The sequence below is a fragment of the Orycteropus afer genome, unplaced genomic scaffold (assembly GCF_000298275.1).
Source record: "Orycteropus afer afer isolate SDZICR_OR568_19922 unplaced genomic scaffold, OryAfe1.0 scaffold00402, whole genome shotgun sequence".
Taxonomy (NCBI): domain Eukaryota; kingdom Metazoa; phylum Chordata; class Mammalia; order Tubulidentata; family Orycteropodidae; genus Orycteropus; species Orycteropus afer.
The window spans coordinates 2379155-2400114 of record NW_006921989.1 but is presented as its reverse complement, the minus strand read 5'-3'; the positions used below and the strand labels follow the sequence as shown (position 1 = coordinate 2400114).

Here is a 20960-nt window from a genome sequence, read left to right as displayed (position 1 = left end):
GTTACAGAAGCTCAGAGAGGGTAATTCATTTTCCCAAGGCCATGCCCAGGAAGTGGCAGACCCTCAATCTTAACTACTGACTCAGAGGCTCCAGGCAAGCAGGGAACTGAATCAGAGGTCACCTTAGTCCAACATCCCCATCCACAGTGGAAGGGCCCAGAGTGCAGAAAGGAGAAGTGACACACCCCAGGTCACACAGGAATGAGGAGGGCCCCTCCTCCACCCCAAGAAAGCACTTCTACTAAGCACCAAGAACTGGAGCCCTGTGTCAGGCAGCTGGGGACACCAGGAGAACTAAGAAGAGTAAGGCAGAATGGGCACTTACCCTCAGGGGGCATCCATTCAGCTGGGGGTGGGCAGTGCTAGTCAGCCCACAGCCGTTATAGAAAGTCTTACTGAGCAGCCACACCTGATTTCAACCGTCACCAGTATTAACACTGATACTATTCATCTCCCTACTCTGGCCCTGACCCCAGTGCTGGGACGGGCACAACAACTTCATGCAGCACACAGGCCGTGGCCACTTTCTAAACAGTAGCCAAGGCCAAGAAGGGTAAGTAAGAAGAGTGTCTACACAGATGAGTTTACATGACTTACATGAACAAAGCATGCTGTGTTTACATGACTTCCATTCATAGGACTGTCTGAAAAATACAAAGCAATAGGAGCCAAGAGGCTCTGGGGGATGCAAACGGTTAATGTGCTTGTTGTTGTTATGTACCGTCGAATCAGATCCGACTCAGAGCGACCCCTCCTTGGGTTTCCGAGGCAGTATCACTACTGAAATAGATTGCCCAACCTTTCTTCCTAGGAGTGGCTGGTGGGTTTGAACTGCCAGCCTTCTGGTTAGCAGTCAAGCGCCTTAGGCACTATGCCACCAGAGCTCCTTAATGTGCTTGGCTGCTGCTAAATTAAAGGTTGACAGCTCAAGTCCACCCAGAGGTGCCTCGGAAGAAAGGCCTGGTGATCAACTTGTGAAAAATCAACTGTGGGAAGCCCTAGGGAACACAGTTCTACTCTGACACTCATTGAAGCTCCAGGAGTTGGGATCGAATCAGTGGCAACTGGTTAAGAATCAAAAACAGGTAAGTGGGTGGCAGGGGCTGTAGGTAGGGGAAAGATCTTCCACTATCTTCATTGTGGTGATGGTTCCAGGGGTGTGCACATATGTCAAAACATACCCAATTTCATAGTTGAAATACATGGCAGTTTATTGTTTGTCGATTTTACCTCAGTAAAGCTGTTATTTATAAGGTGCTCCGGTGGCATAGTGGATAAGGCATCTGGCTGCTAACCAGAAAGTCAGTGGTTCAAACTCACCAGCTGCAGCCTGAAAGGAGGATGAGGCAATCTACTTCTATAGAGATCTACAGCCTTAGAAACCCAGTGGGAGTTGCTATGAGTCAGGATTGACTCGATGGCAGTGAGTTTGGTTGTTTGGTTTAAAGCTGTTTATAAAAAGATATACTGGTCTCTATATTGGTCGGATAGAGTCTAGTGGCACCCCCAAGACTATGGTCCTGGGTTACCCTTCGGGCCTAGAACTGGACTCGCTCTCAGGTCAACGGTAGAAAAACCTACATGCAGAACACCTACCCCAGGCCAATGCACCCACCTACTCTAAGAACATATACCCCTTAGAGCAATCAGCCATGGGGCACCAGAGGGGCAGCATCCACATGGAGGGAAAGCTGGACAGACAAGAGTATATAGTTAATAAGGGCACAGCGAGGAGGTAGTCACAGTGATGGGAGGGGAGGAGAGTTTGTTATGGTCGGGGATGGTAATCAGGGTGTAAAATCAAATGCACATGAACTGTTGAATGTAAAACAAATTTTGCTCTGTAAATTTTCACCCAAAGCACAATAAAATTTAAAAAAGGAAAGGAAGAAAGAAAAATAACCTCACCAGCAAAATGAAAAATATGTATACTATGTAACCCAGAAATGTAACTTTGGAAGTCTATCCTTCACAATAAAAGACCCAGCCTTTAGGATACATGTCCAAGGTCTTTTACTGCATCATTAAACAAAAAAATACACAAAATAAATAAACCTACTGCCATTGAGTCGACTCTGACTCATAGTGACCCTGATTGGATTTCCAAAGATTTGTAAATCTTTATGGAAGTAGATTGCCTCATCTTCCTTCTGTGGAGCAGCTGGTGGGTTTGAACTGCTGCTGTTCTGGTCAGCAGCCAAATACCTTACCCACTACACCACCAGAGCTCCTCGCTGCGTCATTGCAGAGGCAAAATCAGTACACTCGTGGAACGATCCACAACAAAACCAAACCAAACTCACTGCCCTCGAGTCAGATCCTTTCATAGAGACCTCTCCTTGGGTTTCCGAGGCAGTATCACTACGGAAGTAGATTGCCCAATCTGCCTTCCGAGGAGTGGCTGGTGGGTTTGAACAGCCAGCCTTCTGGTTAGCAATCAAATGCCTTAGGCACTACACCACCAAAGCTCCTAGTAGGTTAATAGTTGAATATACTATGGTAGAGGGCACAGTGACACAATGAATTAGGTAGATACTAAAAACAAGAGTTAGATGTATGTGCGTTGGCCATTATGTGGAAATAACAAGTTTCAGGGTAACCTGTGTAGTATGACCCCATCCTGTGTGTGTAGAAGCACACCTGGTTTTATTGCACTTTGATTTATTGTGCTTTACAGATACTGCTTTTTTCCCCCACAAACTGAAGGTTTGTGGCAACTCCATGTCAATCAAGTCTATCAATGCCCTTTTTTCAACAGCACGTGGTCACATCATGTCTCTGTCACATTTTGGTAATTCTCACAATATTTCAAACTTTTTCATAATGCCATTGTACACTCTTTAATAGAATACCAAGAAAAAACAAACAAACAAACAAACAAAAAACCCACAACTCACTGCCGTGGAATCTATTCGACTCACAGTGACCCCTCCTTGGGTTTCTGAGGCAGTATCACTACGGAAGTAGATTGCCCAGCCGTCCTTCCTAGGAGTGGGTGGTGGGTTTGAACAGCCAACCTTCTGGTTAGTAGTCAAATGCCTTAGGTACTACACCAGCAGAGCTCCTTAATAGACTACAGTATAGTGTAAACCTAACTGTTACAGGCACTGGGGAACCAAAAAAATTCATGTGACTTGCTTTATTGTGATATTCACTTTATTGCACTGATCTGGAAGCAAATCTGCAATATCTCGGAGGTATGCATCTACAAGTCTGTACCAGCATGGAGAAAAGACACTGCGGAAAGGCAGTTCCCAACAAGGCTAACACTGCCCTCTAGAGGACACTGTGGAGACAGTGTTGCTCAGAATTTTATTTTTTTCCCCCAGTGAACTATATTTGAAATAAGGAGCTCTGGTGGTGCAGTGCCTGAGACATTTGACTGCTAACCAGAATGCTGGTGGTTCAAACCCACCAGCCACTCTGCGGAAGGAAGACTGGACAATCTGCTTCTGTAAATATTTACTGCCTCAGAAACCCAGTGGTGGTCGCTATGAGTTGGAATCGATTCGATGGCAGTGAGTTGTTTGAGAGTTTACATTTCATTACAAATTATTTTGCTGAATACTGTAATGAGATAGCTCTTATCAAGTGACCAAACACTTGCCAATTCTCTTTTCTTGTGTTAAACTCTCATCCACATTTCCCACAGCTGACCACTCTCCTCACCTTTTTTATTATTTATTTTTATTATGATTTGGGTGAAAGTTGAAAGATCAGATTGGTTTTCCATTCAAAAATTCACACACATTTCATTTTGCGACCTTGCTTGCAATCCCCACAACGTAACACCACTCTTCCCACTTCCTCCGTGTTTCCTTTAGTTCTTCTTTCCTATCCCTTCTTGCCTTCTGAGGTTGATCCCCGGGCAGATGCTGCCCTTTTGACCTCATGTGGTTGACTGTTCTAATGAGTGATTCCTCCCTGGTATTACTGTTCATCGTGTTAGGCCTGTCGTTTGGCTGAAAGTTGAGCCACAGGGGTGAGTTCAGTTCGGGCTTGAAGGATGTCTAAGGGCCAGAGTCTCAAAGGGACTCTCCTCATCTTGAAACATCTTCTTTTCAAGGCTTCCAACAGGACACTTCCAACAGGACACCCACGTCTTTCTCCTCTTACTTCCTTGATGTGCCTAGTCTTGCTGGCTCCTCTTCCAAACAATCTCTGAGGTTGGGGAGCTCCTGTTTCTTCGTAGCTCTCTTCTTTTGAAATATGTCCCCTTCACCTTGTATGGGAGCTCTGGTGGCCTAGTGCCTAAGGCATTTGACTGCTAACCAGAAGGCTGTCTGTTCAAACCCACCAGCCACTCCTCGGAAGGAAGGTTGAGAAATCTACTTCTGTAGTGATTGTTGTTGTTGTTGTTATGTGCCGTCGAGTCAGCCCCGACTCATAGCGACCCCTCCTTGGGTTTCCGAGGCAGTATCACTATGGAAGTAGGATTGCCCAACCTTCCTTCCGAGGAGTGGCTGGTGGGTTTGAACCGCCAGCCTTCTGGTTAGCAGTCAAGTGCCTTAGCCACTATGCTACCACCAGATACCGCCTCAGAAACCCAAGGAGGGGCCAGTATGAAACGGATCTGACTCAACAGCAGCGTGTTTGGTTTGGTTTTGGTTTCACCTTCTAAAACTGGACAACCTCTGACCCCTAAGGCTTCAAATAACCTCCATATGCTAATGACTCTCCACTTTACATTCTATTCTTTCCCCTGAGCTCCACATCTCCCCTTGTGTGTCTCAAACCTGTCATGGCCAAAACACATCCTTTGACTTCCCCTCCAAATCGTCTCCCCAAGCCTTCCTCAAAGGTCCCTGGGTGGCACAAACGGTTTGCATTTGCCTACCAACTTAAAGGTTGGCGGTTCAAAACCACCAAGCGGTATCATGGAAGAAAGGCTGGAGATCTGCTTCTGTGGAGATTACAGCCAAAGAAACCTCTATGGAGCAGTTGTGCTCTGTAACAGGGGGCTACTATGAGTTGGAAAAAAACTTTCCTCCTTTGAGTAAAAGGCAGCACGTAGGGCTCTGAACAATAGGTATCATCCTTGACTATCTTCTTTCCTTCATTCCATCCAATGTTCTATAAATGCTGCTTTGGCTGCTTAACTCCTACTCAGGCTTCAGATTTCAACTTGAACATCAGCCCCCCCCCCCCAGGGAAGCCTTCCCTCTCAGACTAGTTCAGGAACCCCCTCCCCCATCATATGCCCTCAGAGACCCACATAGCCCTCCTCTGCTGCGCTCAAGAGTGTAATAATTGATCTCTTATGTTTTATGTCCACCCTCTTCACTAAAATGTGGGGCTTAGCTCCCTCCCCCACCCCCAGCTCCAAAAACGGATTGGCTTCGTATCTAGGCTTCTAGCCAACTCCACAGCAATTATCAATAAAAGCTAAGCAGACTTCTTGTCTACCTCTATTAATTCTACCAAAGTGCAGGCCACGCCCGATTCTCATGCGACAACTGCCATGGCTTTCACACTGGATCTCCCAGTTACTCTGTATAATCTATTCTCCACCCAGCATCTGGAGCGGGCTTCTTAAAAAACAAATCACTTATCTGCTCAAAATACAAAAGTCCGTAACATGGTCCGGGTCCCCCGTGATCTGGCCCGACTCCTATCCAACCTTATCTATTATAACCTTCCTTCTGGATGTCACCTGGGAGCTAATAAATGCACTCTCAGCTGAACTTTCTCCTTACCCTATGATTCAACCAAACGGGTATTTTCTATTCCTCAGCACTGGGATATTTGAATGAACAGTGTTGGAGCTGGGGAAGCCTCAGGTAGGCTGTAAGGGTGGGGCTTGAACTAGGGGAGAAGACAAGTGAAACGACTCGAGAAGAGTACGGCGGCCGAGAGTGAGGCCGCCTTTGCAGCTCTGCCCTGCCGAGCACACCCTCTCCTGAATCCCGGGAACTGCCATTCTTGGGGGCTGACTAGAATGAGTGGCCGCAAGAACCACAAAAGGGTAGTAAACCCTCGAGCATGCGCACTGCGAGACTGCCGCCAGGAACAGAATAAAACCACGCAAGGGCTGCGGCTGAAACAGGTGGGGCCTGCTCGCTGGGCAGTCCTGGCTGGGCAGAAGGGAGGAGGGGCTTCCGCTTCCTCCAGGAGCCGGAAATCGCTGTCTCCTGGTGAACGGGACTGTCGCAACGAGGAAAGGCGAGTACAGGTGACGGTCGCACTGGCGGCCGTTGGGGCCCGGCCGTACGGCGTTTTCTTCTACTCGGGGTCGCTCACCGGGTGCTGGAGGAGGCGGCGGGGGCCTGAGACCTCGGGGATGGCCCATCTGGGAGTTTGATTCTCCCGGGCCGTAACCTGGCAAACGCGGCTGCTCGGGGGCCTGGTTCCTGCGGTCGACCGTCGGGAGGCGACAGTGAAGCCCTGGTGAGCCTAGAGGGACTACCGCCTGGCTACCTCTTGAGTCCTTCTTCCAGCCCCTCTTGGCTCACCTGGGTCGACTACGCCTGACCCAGACGGACAGGCCGAGGCCTCTAGAGTCTTTATGTGGAAGCCAGGACCCTTTTCTGCGGGGAAGGGAGCGGCAGTCACCAAGTTCAACAAGGAGATTCTGGGGCCCATCTTCGTAGATCTGATTCAGCAGACTTAGTCACTCAACAAGTAGTTTTTGAGCGCGTCTTGTGTGCCAGGCAGTTTTGTGTGCTGGGAATTATGCAATGGACAAAGCAGTCCAAAATCTGGAGTTTGACAGCTGCTTCCCTCGTGTATCGCGTCTCCTCCCCTTCTCCCCATTGCTCACTGAGCTTCAGCCATATCCGTTTTCTTTCTCGAAAAAGTTTACCCTGCCTCAGAGTCTTTGCACTTAACCTACCTCTGGGTCCCTCTGCCTGGACTGCCTTGCCTGGCTGCCTTCTTTCATCATTAGGCTCAGCTTCAATGACACCCAGAGGGTCCTGCCCTCTCCACCCTTACCTGAAATAACCTCCCTTCAGAAGCATTCACTTGGCCCTGTTTTATTAACCTCGTAGCACTTAGCAATATTTGAAATGATTTCATGTATTGGTTTACTTGTTGAGTACCTGTCTTCCTCCACTAGAATATGAGTACCAGAAGAGCACTTACTTGCCTGCGGTGTTTATCGCAGTGTCGATATGGTTTTGTGTAAGCTTGGCATTTGTTTATTCATTTATGCAGTAAATATTTGTTGAGTGCCAGCTCTGTGCCAGGTGCAGATCAAAGCTCTGGAGAAACAGCATTGAACAGAGAAAAGACAAAAGTCCCTGCCCTCGTGGAATTTACCTTTGGAGGATGAGGGGTGGGAATGGAAATGCAGGGAGACCGATGAGGAATTGCTGTGATGATCTGAGCTGAGATGGCTGTCACTCAAACCAGGGTGCTGACCGTGGAGGTGGTGAGAAGTGGGCAGAATGTAGGTGCATTTTACAGGTAGAGTGGCATGATCAGATAAGAGCAAGAAAACTGAGAGTGATGAGTTCAAAGTTTCTGGCCTGAACACCTGGAGAGATGGAGTTGACATCACCTGAGATGTCACTTTCTCCCCCTACCCACCAACAGTGTCTCCCACCAAATCATGGAGTCATTCTCAACTGTTGCTTTTCTTGCCACAGTCACTTGCTTTGTTGATTGGTCTCCTCAGCATCTCACTTACCCACTGCCGTCTCTCCACCCCCAACAACCCTCTCCTATTCTGACTTTCTGTTCATTCACACTGGACTCCTACTTCTCAGGTTCTTAAAGACACAGAGCAGTGCTCTTTGGAAGAGCAGGTTGAGTTGTCGAGAGCGAGGTTTTAGATGTGTTACATTTAGATGCTCACTAGACATCTAATGGAGATGTGGTGGAGGCAGGTAGATGGGCAAGTCTGCAGTTCAGGGAAGATGTTGCAGCCAGAGTTGGAGTCATTCAGTCTAGAGGAGGCCCCAGAGGTTGAGCTCCTGGGATCTGTAATTAGAGGAGTTGGTGAGGGAGAGGCCGAGAGGAGAGTGAGAGGGATCACTGGTGAGGTGGGGTGCCAGGAGAGTGCATGGTCCAGAGAGCCACACGGGAAAGGCCAGAGAGGGACCAAGTGTGACAAGTGCCCTGAGGAGAAAGGACTGCCTGTTGGGGTCAGCAGCACGATGACTAGTGAGCACATAAGGAGAAATGGAGGGAGACTAGGAGGGAACACGGACAGTGAATGCAGACAGCTCCATACCAGAACAGCCAGCAAAGAAACAGGATGGTAGCTGGAAGAGGATAAAGAGGTTTTTGGTTTTGCTTTTTAAATGGTGGAAGAGATAATAAAAAGTGTATTTACTAATGACCCAATAGAGGAAAGCTTTCATGTTGCAGGAGAGGAACTGGGATCTAGGGTACAAGGTAGCAAGTTGCATTTGAGAGGAGCCCGGAAGTTCTTCTCAGCAAAGGTGGGAAGGTCTGGTGGGTGGTCCTGGGAGCTGGCGAGTGCTCTTTTCTGATTGCTTCTGTTGACTCAGTGAATTGGAAGCATCTTCAGTTGAGGGTCAGGGTGTTACATAGTAAATGCTTGATAAATGTGAGTGAAGCTCTGATCTTGATTCTGCTCAAACCACACAAGAGAAGGGGGTGGGAGGGACCTGGCAGGATCAGGATGGTGAATGCAGAGAGCCCAGGGCCTGGCGTGGAAGATGCTGTTCCTGCTTCCCTGCTTATCGGCCTCCAGGACATGTATCCCTGGGCATCCCTCTGGCACCTGGACCCATCATTTTCCCCAACACCTTGTTCTTCCTGTCTTGTCCCATATCCTGTTAGGTATCAGAGAGTCATGCCACCCTCTCCCCCTACCCACCAATAGTATCCCCCACCAAATCATGGAGTCATTCTCGATTGTTGCTTCTCTTGCCACAGTCACTTGCTCTGTTGATTGGTCTCCTCAGCATCTCACTCACCAACTGCCATCTCTCCACCCCCAACAACCCTGTCCTGATTCTGACTTCCTCTTCATTCAGACTGGACTCCTACTTCTCAGGTTCTTAAAGACACAGAACAGTGTCATCCTTCCACTCCTCATGGCCTCCAGGATCCATCCAGACATTGGAAATCTGCCTGTCTTCACTCCCTCTTCAGCCTTCTGCTAACCCCCACCTGCATGGTCCCCAAACACTGGCCAGGGCCCCTCAGACACCACACCTGCCCCAGTGCCTTTGCATGTGCTGTTTGTCCACTTGAAATGCTTTTCCTCTACTTCTTTGCCCAGCAGCCCCTTGTGGGTGTCATGGCAGTGTAAGGAGCCCATCTGGAGGCTCTGTCAAATCCTTCCTGTACAGCATTTGTACATCCCTCGACCAGAGGAACAGCCAGAATAAACTTCCCAGCTCCTGAGCACTTAGGCTTAGTCCAGCCCTGCACTCCTGGCCTCTCCTAGAGTATCTCATGCCATCCTCACTAGGAACAGTGGCTTCCTGGTATAGGTGTTGACAGTGAATGGGATTGTACCTTTACTCATGTCATCCTCACTTCTCTGAGATACCAACCAGCCTCATCATCTCCATAGATGAGGAAATTGAGGCACAGAAAGCTTAAGTAACTTTCCCAGGGCCACCTGGTGCCAGAGCCTGCCAAAGCCCCTCCTCCCAGAGTGTGCCATGATTGCCTGCCTGCCTGGGAACTGGTGCCCCATCCCTCGGGAGCAGATGCTCAGGCACTGTTATGGGGGTCCTTGCTTCACCATGGCCCACCACCAGGCCCTCCTCCAGCCTGCTTCTAGAGCATTGAGGCTGAAGGGGCTGTATGGGTCCCACAAGTCACTGACTTCTTCCTACCCATACACAGGTTCACCCTCCTGGAGATATGGGACGCAGAAAGTCAAAACGGAAGCCACCCCCCAAGAAGAAGATGACAGGCACCCTAGAGACCCAGTTCACCTGCCCCTTCTGCAACCACGAGAAGTCTTGTGACGTGAAAATGTAAGTGGGACATAGAGCAAGGGATCTTGCCTCACAGGGCACCCAGGCCTCCCCTCTCCTCCCTCGGTCAGGAGCTGGCCTTTCCCCTGGGCTCCATTTGGGGGCAGACTGGCCCCGTGCCGTGCCCCGCCCCAGTGAGGGGAGGTCATCAGGCACAGGCCTCTTTGCTCACCGGTCCTCCACTCCTCCTGTTTCAGGGACCGTGCCCGCAACACTGGAGTCATCTCTTGCACCGTGTGCCTAGAAGAATTCCAAACGCCCATTACGTGTATCCTTGGAAACCAGAGTTTCTTCAGGGTAGAGGTGGGGTGGTCAGGGCTGCCCTGCCCGGGGTGTACACTACTCGAGAGCACCTGGCCATGGGTGAGGGGGCTGGAGGGCAGCCCTTGTTCCCCGAACCCCGCTGGGTGCCCCAGTGCAGGGCTGCATCTACCCACAGATCCCTTCTTTTGGCCTGTGTGGGGTGACAGTGCAAGGCAGGGACTGGGCTCACACTGGTATGAGCAGCAGAGGCACATGTAGGAAAGGAGTCCAGTGCTACCACTCACCCTTGACCTCAATGGCTCAGATCTCTCAGAACCAGTGGACGTGTACAGCGATTGGATAGATGCCTGTGAGGCGGCCAACCAGTAGCAGCACAGAGGACCCACCCCTCGTGCCCACCCACTGGGTACCAAACCAGAGACATTCCAGGGGTCCAGGGCGTGGGTCCAGAGTTGCCCTAGGTCTCTGTGGATGCGAGTGTGTGTGTGTGTGTGTGTGTGTGGCTGTATGTGTATCTAGGAATGACCAGGAATGTGTTTGCTGGTGGACACAGGGTGGAGTTGAGTGGTTGCTGAGCTGAGGGGCCTGAACTGGCCTCACTTGGCTTGAAAGCCTTTGATTTGTTCCCTTCTCCCAGTCCGTGACCATCCCTGGGTTTGGGGTCTTGGCTACTCTTTCCTGACATCCCTGGGTGCGGACAAGCCCAACAGAGGCTGTGGTGGGGACCTCTCCAGCCTCTCCTTGCACCCTCACCAGCACCTGGCCCATTTTAACTGGACTTTCCACCTTTCTTCGCCTTCCAATGCCTGAGGCCTAGGATTTGAAGCCACAGTCCTGCAGGCCCTTTGGCTTCTCCTGCTGGGGGCCCAGCTGCCTGTGTGAACCAGGAGGCCCTGTTTCATGTTAAGATGCTTCTGTAGAGGAGGTAGGGGCTAGGTGGGAAACAGCTATCAGTCACAAACCCTTAAATAAAGCTGCCAATGCTAGACTCCTGGCTGTCTGTGATTTCCTGGATTCTGGGCCTACCTCAGTGCCATGGACTGAGTGGGGAGGCCTCTGGATTTCAGAAGCAGCCCAATGGCCTACCAGAGGTGGGAGTTGGGTCATTCCTTCAAACTGTCCTATGCTTGGTTCACCTGGCAAGTATTCAGGGTGGAACAGGGTCAGTGCTGGACATTTGAGATACTGATGAACTAAACAGACATCTACCCAGGCAGTTACAACGGCAGATGGGGGCCAGCAGGGCCCAGGGGAGGTGGTGAGGGAAGGCTTCCGGGAAGGACATGAGTCTTACCCCATGCCTGGGGCTGCTCTTGGGGCTGGCCTATGCTGCCTCCTGCATCCCAGCAGCAGCCCTATGAGGGAGGTTCTGTGGTTAACCCAGTCTTGCCAATGATGAACTGAGGCCAGAGAGGGGCAGTCACTAGCCCAAGGTTCCACAGCCAGAAAGTGGCACAGCTGGGACTTGAACCCAGGAGACCTGGCTCCAGAACCTTCTTTCTTAATGAGTAAGACTGGTTTGTGGGGGTGGGCCTAAGTTATGGGAAGAGCTCATGGGCCATCCAGGAGGTGAGAACACAGACCAGGGGCTGTGGGAGGAAGGAAATTGGAGAAGGCTAACATCCATGAAAGAGGTAGGGACCTGTTTTGGAGGGTGGTAAGGAGTCAGTCTCGGAAGGCAGGAAGCAAAGACAACACTGTGCATTCAGATGGTCTCCTGGATAACAGACCTTGACACGTGGCTCCTGGGGGTGGCTCTGGCTCCCCTACCTGGCTTGGTGAGCCTGACAGTGGGTGACCTGTGGTTTGGTGGCATTAGGAGGACAGGGGGAAGGATGCTAGGACTTCCTCCTGGGACCATGCTGAGGATGCAAATGCATCTGGGAAGTGCTGAGCACAGACCACAGCATGGGCAGTGGATGCACCCCAGCAGTGGTGGGGTGTGAATGGCCGAGGAAGAGGCCGAGCTGGCCCAGAGCCCCCGGCCGCCAAGCTGGGCCAGGGATCTAACAGGTGTCCCCCAGGGCCCACTCTGCCCTAACATGCCCTCCCTGGTGCTCCTGCCTCTAAGGCGCCAGGTAAATTCTTCCAGCCCTGGCAGAAGCTAGCAAACTGGACCAAAGTGGTGGGCAGGCATCCAGGGGTGGAGGGTGCACTCAGAAGTCCAGTGGACGGGGGCTTGTTCCTCTGGCATCCAGGGCCCTCCCTCTCCTCTGCGCACTCACCCCAGTCTCACGGGCCAAGTGCTAATATGGTGCTGTTTTCCGAGGAGCCAGGGCCCTGGGCCAGGCACGGATCCTCGGCACAGCTTCCCCGCGCCAGCCCAGAGGGAGCAGGACTCAGCAGTGGCCAAGCCAACAGTGCCCGGAATCTGGTTTGCAAGGCCCCAGGGGCTCTGTGCGTCTGTCCATGTGATTTCTGGTGTCTGTCTCTTCAAGTCGCCATGTCGCAGCCTTGGCCCCTGCCTGGGGCTGGGGAGAGCACATGGAAACAACTGAGCTGTGCCCTCTCTCAGTCTCACTGCATTCTTGCAGCCCTGACAGTTGGGTTCCAGGTGGGAGGACAGTCCACCTTCTCAGAACCCCCTGGGGAACAGGACAAGTAAAGCCCTGCCTACAGACTTAGGGTTCTTGGCTGCTGGCCAGGCTCAGGCTCAGCCCTTAGAAGAAGGCAGAGAGTGAGCTGGGCCTACGGTGCAGCCATGCCCTGTGTTAAACTACGCAGCTGCCCTGGGCCAGCTGGTACAGGGCCATTGCCCTGAGCCCCCTACGGGCCCATCTGTCACCGCAGCCTTGGCCATTCCGCAGACCCCAGCCACTTCTCCATGATGGGAGGTTAAATGTTCGCCTTGCCTGAGGGGCTTTCAGAACCCTGGCCTTTGTCCATTCTCGCTGGTCAGTGCCTGGACCTCACCTGTGGGTAAGGATGGAACATCACCTCCTGTCTGCAAGCCTCCTGAGAGCCCACAGAGCTCACTGTCCCATTTTCCTGATGGGAAAATAGGCTTAGTGTGGGGGACTTTGCAGCTAGCAAGTGACTGAGGTGCGGTTCACATCTCAGTCTAGTCTGGTCTGGGACTTGAAGTCTTTGTCACTATAATCCATAGCCCCCCATTGAGGTGGCCCTGTGATATCTGTGGCCCCAGACTCCAGGGAGAGTTGTGGGTGCCGGGCATGGACGGGGACTTGTGGATGTGTGCGTGTATTGGAGGGTGCGGGTTTTATGTGTCATGAGTGGGAGTGTATACTGCATGTGTATTTGTGGATAAACATAGCAGTGTATGCCATATACATGAAGTGGTACGTGTGTGGATTTTGTGTATAAGTGAAGCAAGGTGTGTATCCTGTTCAGCTGAGTGATTGTAAGGTTTGAGGGGAGGGAGGATATATAGGAGAGGTGGGAGGGTATCTGTGTGTGTGTGTTAGGGTGTATGTGTGCATGCACACCTGTGCATGTGTATAGGGGATACAGCATACCTGAGGGGGGTATCTGCGTGTGTTAGGATGAGTATGTACACACACACCTATGCAGGTGCATAGGGAAGGTAGAGTATATGTGGGTGAGGTGTCGGCTTGTGTGTTAGGGCCACAGAGGTTCCCAGAGGCTTCGGGTGATGTTACAGCCATTTATTGTGCTCCAGTGAATAGAAAAAGAAAGTGCTCGCGGTATAAACGCCGCTGTCACGTTCACGTACGCCAGTCGCTGCAAACCAAACCGCGTGTGTCCGCTGGGTCTCTGGGCATGCAGTTTGCTCCCCTGGGAATGGGGTGGGGACAGGCTGAGCCTGGGCTCTGAGGGCTTTGCTTGGGGGGCTTCTTGTCCTGGGGGCACCCACCTGTGAGGGAGTCGGGGGACAGCCGGAATAGCCTTGCTGAGTGCATCCTTTGGGATGGTGGTGGAAACACCCCGGCTCTATGTTGGATCCTGCAGGGCTGCAGGAAGGAGGGCCCCCTTCCTCCCCACAGACTTCCCAGTCTGCTCTCCCCAAACTCTAACCCTGTAGGCAGGTGCCAGGGGGCTGGAGGACGCCATGCAGGGGGCGAGGGTCGGCTGGGCCTGGCTAGGGCCGGCCGAGAGCAGCAGGCAGCCTCCAGCCCCTAGGCTGAGTTGTAGTAGTTGTGCGGGTGGTGGTTGTGGGCAGGCTCGTCCAGCTCCGGGTACTCGGGCGTCAGGCAGTACTTGGGGTCGTAGACCTGGCGTGGCAGCCCATACACCGTCATGCCGCGCTGCGAGGCCCCCTTGTTGCTGCCCATCTGCAGGCTCACGTTGAGCATGTCACAGTGCTCCATGCCCAGCCCCGGCTCAAATATCTGCCGCTTGGTGCCAGGCGCCGTCATGCCAGCCTGTGGAGGGGTGGTGGGGTCAGGTCGTGGGGACAGCAACGCTCACGGGCCCCGCCAGCCCACTCCACTCTCCCCCCACACCTGGCTGGCTCCTTTGTTGGTGCCCATCTGCAGGCTGATGGTGGCCTGGTCCAGGGGTTGGTCCGTGCCCAGCTTGGGGTTGTAGAGGTGGCGCCGAGTGCCATAGGCCGTCATGCCCTGCTGGCTGGCAAACTTGTTGGTGCCCATCTGGGGAGCAAGGAGAGTCACCCCAAGTATTACACAGCCTCACCATGGGCTACACACCGTAACTGAGCTCATTGGGCCCCTAGTCAGAACTCTAGTGAGGCACTGTGTCTACCTGATTACAGACAGGACACAGGCTCAGAGAGGACATGTCACTTCCCCAAGAGCACATGACCAGTACTGGCTCAGCACCGGGCCTGACTTCTAAGGTTCAAGCCTAAGCCCACCACTCATCAGCTGGGGATCCTGGCCAGTGAGCTAGCTTCTCCAGGCCTCCATTTTCTCGTTGTCTAAAAAGCATGATGATAACAGTACCTACCCCCAGGATCAGAGGATTAAGTAGGTTAGGGTACAGAGTGCTTAGCACAGTGTCTGGCCTATAGTTAAGTTAATGCCGAATGTACTGTCCACATCTGATATAGCCTGGTGAGACCCCCGAGACTACGGCTTCTAGTTACCCTTCAGGTCTGGAACTGACCTCACTCCTGTGGCTTCCAGCCAAACAATAGACAGGCATATAGGGTGAACATTTACATCAGGTAGATGCACTCCATAGAGCGATCAGTCATGGGAGAACAGAAGGGCAGTGTTTGCACAGGAAGATAGCTCAGGGGGCAAGAGTGCATAGGAAAGGACACAGGGAAGAGGTAACTACAGGGAGGAAGTGGGAGGAGAGCTGTTACACTGTGGGGAATTGCAGTCAATGTCATGAAACAATGGGTATAAAATAAAATAAATATTGCTCCCTAAACTTTGATCCAAATCACAATAAAAATTAAAAAAAAAAAAAAACGTGCTGTGTCCAAAAGGGTGCCCTTCCTGCATCCCTGACCAGCCCCCCAGCTCAGCCCAATGATGATGTCAGTACCTGCAGCCCAATGATGTTCCGCCCCTCTCGCAGCTTCTCCGGCTCAAATTTCCGCTCCTGCTTCTCCGCGTACTTCACCCCCACGTCCACTTTGTTTCCTTTCGTCTTGGCCTGGGGAGGTGGAAGGCAGGAACTAACATGGGCACCTCTGGGCTGCATGGTCTCCTGCCCCGTCCTTCCCACCCGTGCTGGGCTCAGGGCCACCTGCACCCATTTGCATCCCAGCCTGGACAGTCCACAGCCCACTTCTTGGAGTCCCCTTCCAACCCTTGCTCGGTGCCCACCCTTCACCCACACTCACCATGCTGGCCAGGGCCAGGAGGGTAGACTGCACTTGTGTGTGGTTGGTGTTCTCAAACAGGTCATTGGCCTCAAAGATGTCGTGGGGCTTCACCCCATACTTGGTGATGGCCTTGATGAAGTTGCCGATGTTCTCCAGCTGGTGGGGATCAAGCAACAGTCCATGGTGGAATGAGTGGGGTGGGGAGTGGAAGTGGAGGTCTCAGGGACTTATGGGCAAGGGGTTGAGAGAGGTGGAGTCTGGGCTCACCTGGTGCCAGTTTTGAGTTGACTCATTTATCTTCTTCACAGAACCTGGCTGGAGTTTATTGATGAACCTACAAAGAGTAGGGTAGTAAAGTGACAGAGGTGAGCATTTATTAGTGCCTAAGGCACTTGACTGCTAACCAGAAGGCTGGCGGTTCAAACCCACCAGCCACTCCTCAGAAGGAAGGTTGGGCAATCTACTTCTGTAGTGATATTGCCTCGGAAACCCAAGGAGGGGTCGCTGTGAGTCAGGTCTGACTGGATGGCACATAACAATAACAACTCATGTCCGGCCCATCATGCCCTTCATGAGAGGGAGTCAGGATGACAGTGAGTGACATTGGCCATTGTTCTGGTTCCCACTACAATTATCTCGGCTGCCCACCAGTTGCCAGCAAATCAGTTCCAACTCATGGCAACCCCATGTGTGTCCCAGTAGAATTGTGCTCCGTAGGGTTTCCAAACCAAACCCACTGCCATCGAGTCAATTCTAACTCACAGCGACTCCCATTGGGTTTCTGAGGTGGTAAATCTTTATGGAAGTAGATGGCCCAGTCTTCCTTCTGTGGAGTAGCTGGTGGGTTTGAACCAACAACCTTCTGATTAGCAGTCAAATGACAGAAGTAGATCCCCAAGCCTATCTTACCAGGGCCTCTGGGTGGACTTGAACGGTCAACCTTTCAATTAGCAGCTGAGTGTGTTAACCATTTGAACCACCAAAGGACTCCATCTCAGCTGCAACCCCACACACACTGGCAGCTCTGAAGTGGGAAACCAGCTGGACTCAGATGCCCAGTCAGAAAGTCTCTTTATATGTAAGGGACATTCCTGCACTCGCTGGTGGCCACACCTCAGCCTCTGTTTCTCTTGGGGACCTCTGCACAGCAGAGAGCCCGGGCCTTGGGCCTCTTCTCTGACTACACTCACACCCTTGATGGTCTCATCCATTCTCTTAGCTCTAAATATCGATACATCAACTCCCCTCCCTCAGCCCAGGCCCCTCAACTCACAGCTAGCTGCCTGCATGAGCATCTCAAATTGGACACACTCCACGCCAAGCTCCCGATGCCCACTCCCCACAAAACTCAGGCTTCCGTTATTCTCCCCATCTCTGTAAACGGTGACACGGTCCTTCCAGGTGCTTTATCCTTTCAGCCTGAACATCTGAACCCTCAGCAAGACCTTTGACTCTGCCTCCTAAATACATCTAAGCCCACTGCTCACCACCTCCACCCCCACCCTGGCCTGAGCCACCAGTGTCTCTTGCCCGGGCTCTGGCATGGCCTCCCCATGGGCTCCGAGCTTCCACCATGGCCTCTACAGACCCTTCACCTAACAGCCAAAATGACCTTTCTAAGGCAATTCACGTTACTCCCTATTGAGGATCCCCGAATGGTTTACCCTGGCCTTCAGCATACACTCCTAACTTCTCAGCGTGGGGAAGGCCCGTAGTTAACTCTGTGACTTCATCTCCCACCACTTCCCCTTAATCATTCGGTGCTGGCCACGCTGGCCTTCTCACTATTCCTTGAACTCACCAGACACACTCCCACCTCAGGGCCTTTGCACTGGCCGTTCCCTCTGCCTGGATCCTTCTTCCCTCAGGTATCCTCACAGCTCCTCCCTCGCTTCTTCCAAGGCTCTACTCAAATATTATCTCCACAGGCCTTCCCAGACCATCCTACAGAAAATAGCAACCACCGCCCCCCACCCCCACACGTCTCCATAGCACTTCCCTCCACAAGGAGCTATGTGCTTATTGGGTTTCTTGTTTACTGTCCACCTCCCCCCACTGGAGCTAAAGCTCCATGACCATAGAGACTCCATTGGCTCACTGCCCCAGTGCCTGGCACACAGCAAGAGCCCCGTAAATGCATGTTATGTGAACGAACGCATGAGTGACTCAGGCTTGGGTAGCCTCGTGTCTGAACTGGGACACAAGGATGGCCCCCTTGTTCGCTGGTCTCCTCATTCCTTGTCCCTGGTGGGATAAGATGGAACAAGATCCCACCCCCAGCACCTGGGACATGGTGAGACTGTGCCTTCAGAAAGTTGCCCTAAGAGGCACTCGCCCTCACGGTCACCCGGCCCAGGTCCCCCACTCAGAGATGCCGACGGGGCCTGGGCTGAGGGAGGGCTCTTCTCAGCATTGGCTGGGATGGAATCCGGGCTTGGGAGATGTGAGGTTTGCATCTCCCTTGGTGATTGGGTTCTGAGGTGAGTAGAGAATCAGGACCTACTTAAATTACTGTAGCACAAGTGTCACCTCGCCAAGTCAGGGGCAGATGGCCACAGCCGGCTGTTGCCTGCCTTTCTTGTGACTCTGGAGGTCACTTTTAGGACTGCCTGTATACACGGTGACTGGGTTGGAACAGCCTGGGACTTTTGGAAGCTGCTTTACGTAACTGAGCCTCGGTTTTCTTTGTCTGTTAAATGGGCACAGTGATTATCCGCCACCTCATAGCACTGTTTAGAAGTGTCTGATATAAAGTCCCCATCACAGCTTCAGGTTCATGGCCGCTTAGGGGGTTGAGGGAATCGAAGTGTGTGCCCCAATTGGGGGGCAGCCCCTGGCGGGGTCTGTGCCACGACCATCCCACTCACTCGCAAAGAATGATGCCATCTTTGAGGCCGTCCATGAAGTTGTTGCCGATGCGCCGTCCTGTCACCCCCTCGATCCACTCACGCAGCTCCTGCTCCCGATGGTGGTCGTACTTCTGGGCCAGCTGAAGTGGGGCACAGAGAGAGGGTGGTGAGGACCCAGTGCAGGATGGACTTGGCTCCCAAGGCCTGTTCTTCTTCCTCTGTCCCTTCCCAACTAAGGCAATTCTGTGCCTATTGGGGGGGCTGGGGGGGCTGAAGGCCAGGAGCGAGGTGGCACCTGCCCAGGGGGCCATTCCAGGCATTCTGAGGTTTGGCACCAGAGAATGCAGACGGGGGGGGGGGGGGAGGCTGGGCCTTCTGGTGCCCCCTCCAGGCCAAACTTGGGGCTTAGCTTTCCCTGGCCCTGCCTCCTTCTCCTTCCTACCCTTCCACCCCCTGCTGGTAGAGGGGGTGCCTCAGGCAGAGGGCAGGAGACCTGAAGAGGTGCCCCTAAATCTGGGCTCTTACAGCTCTGTGTGGCAGTGTCACTCCAGGTCCCCCTCACTCCAGGGCTCTGCCTCAGAGCGGGGGTGGGGGCATGTGTTTGTCTTCCTCTTACCTCTGACCCCAGTGTGTGTGTGTCTTTCTCTGCCTCTCTCTGCCCCAGTTTTGTGTTTTCCTGGCACTGTCTAGGGGTGCCCATCTCTCTGGTTCTGTACTCCATCTTTAAAGAGGGATTAGGGTTGTCGCTCTTCCTTTCTTCTCTTTCTGGGTCTCTGACTGCAGGTTCCCTGCCTCTGGTGGGGGTGGGGCTCGCCAGGCTCCCCTTTCGGCCTCCATTCCTGTCTCACCCTCCCTTCCTGTCTGTTTCCCTCTGTCTCAGTTTCCCAGTATTCCCTCTGCATCTCTCCCCACTATGCCCCCCCTTTCTCGGGAACCCTCCCCCCCAGCCTAGACAAACTCCCAGCGCCTGTAGGGTCGGGCTGCCCCCTTCTCCTGGGTAGGATGGCGAGGGATGTGGGAGGCGGCAGCCCCTTCACCTGGCCCTGCCGCCCCCCTTCCCCATCAGCCCAGCTTTATAAAGCAAACCAGCCCTTATATAGCGCGCCTGGCGGGCCGGGCTCCCTGAGGCCACCTTATATGGCGCGGCAGCTCTGCGTGGCGCTGGGGCCAGCAGTGGGTGGGTGGGTGGGGCGCTTAGATCTGTCTCCAACCCGAGCACCCGCCCCCCTCCTCCAGCCCCAAGGATCCCCCAACCCAGTTTCCAAACCTAGCCTGTCTCCCTTGCTGTGGGACCCGGGAAAAGCCACCCTGAGCATCAGTGTTCAGTCTGTCAGATGCTGTGGGACTCCTCCCCTGGCAGAGCTCATGGGAGGATTCCAGTGGGGTGCGTATTTCAGGTTCCCTCCCCTGGAGAGGCTGACCCCGTCCTGACCCCGAGTCCAGGGTCACAACTCTATACCTGCCTCATGTTCAACCCTGGCTACATGTCTCTTGTCGCTGAACCTCAATTTACCAATCTGTATTAGACCCCAGATGTCAGCTTGCTGCCCCTCCCCAGCTGCCTCCCCCCACCTCATGACCTCCCAGACTTTCTGGACCTCCCACCCCAGGAACTTGAGTCCTCAAAGCCTCTGTCCTATTTCTTTGTCAGGCTGGGAGTAGGGGGATGGAATTAACAAGTGAGTACCACATCCTCTTCAGGAGCATAAAGGGTTAAGGGGACTCTGAGCAGTCAGGGAGCTCAGTCGGTCGACCTGGGTCTGCCTTCACACCCTCCAGCCCCCCAACAGTAGCTAAGGGCTCTGGGTGTTCCGGAGAGGGAGGAAGGCAGCCCCCACCGTCCCTGTCCCCCTTTCCCTCTCGCTTCCAGGTCACATGGAACAGACAGGAGGGGATCCAGGGATGCCCTCCAGCCCTACCTTGTTCTTGACCTCAGCCGACAGCCCGTAGGCGGGGCCTCGATTGAAGTGCGCAGAGGACATGCTGGCGGGTGGGCTCTGTCGGGCACTGATGGCAATGACCCCAGTAGCAGCTGAAGCTCCGTCTGCACCCTCTTCCCTCCTCACACGTTTTTGAAGCTCCGGAGGCGGCCCGGGCGTCTTCCAAAGCTGTCCCATTGGCCGCAGGGGCCTGCCAAGGGGTGGGGCGCCCCCCACCTCAGCCACCCCCCTTGTGATGTCAGGGCCTTGGTATTGGGAGCTGATGGTGTCATTGTTTCCACCT

General features: G+C 53.1%; 2 protein-coding genes across 2 annotated transcripts; one reads left to right on the top strand and one right to left on the bottom strand.

Annotated features, from left to right (window-relative positions):
- The first annotated feature begins 9789 nt into the window (after positions 1–9789).
- On the top strand, positions 9790–10538 carry ELOF1 (elongation factor 1 homolog). The gene is made up of 3 exons (XM_007953616.1): positions 9790–9905; positions 10103–10173; positions 10474–10538. The coding sequence occupies exons 1-3, from the start codon at positions 9790–9792 to the stop codon at positions 10536–10538; spliced, it is 252 nt and encodes an 83-aa protein (XP_007951807.1).
- A 3728-nt stretch (positions 10539–14266) lies between these two features.
- Positions 14267–20719, bottom strand: CNN1 (calponin 1). The gene is made up of 7 exons (XM_007953615.2): positions 20657–20719; positions 18756–18877; positions 16156–16222; positions 15907–16044; positions 15606–15716; positions 14594–14740; positions 14267–14512 (listed from the first exon to the last, which is right to left on the bottom strand). Exons 1-7 carry the CDS (start codon positions 20717–20719, stop codon positions 14267–14269), a joined length of 894 nt encoding a protein of 297 aa, XP_007951806.1.
- Positions 20720–20960: the final 241 nt, after the last annotated feature.

Excerpts from the sequence above, each read along its gene's own strand:
- ELOF1 (XM_007953616.1), top strand. The coding sequence starts at position 9,790 with ATGGGACGCAGAAAGTCAAAACGGAAGCCACCCCCCAAGAAGAAGATG. Across the intron at positions 9,906-10,102 it reads AAGTCTTGTGACGTGAAAAT|GGACCGTGCCCGCAACACTG; the intron begins GTAAGTGGGACA and ends CTCCTGTTTCAG. Across the intron at positions 10,174-10,473 it reads ATTCCAAACGCCCATTACGT|ATCTCTCAGAACCAGTGGAC; the intron begins GTATCCTTGGAA and ends TCAATGGCTCAG.
- CNN1 (XM_007953615.2), bottom strand. The coding sequence starts at position 20,719 with ATGTCCTCTGCGCACTTCAATCGAGGCCCCGCCTACGGGCTGTCGGCT. Across the intron at positions 18,878-20,656 it reads CGGCTGAGGTCAAGAACAAG|CTGGCCCAGAAGTACGACCA; the intron begins GTAGGGCTGGAG and ends GCCCCACTTCAG. Across the intron at positions 15,717-15,906 it reads TCCTGGCCCTGGCCAGCATG|GCCAAGACGAAAGGAAACAA; the intron begins GTGAGTGTGGGT and ends CCACCTCCCCAG.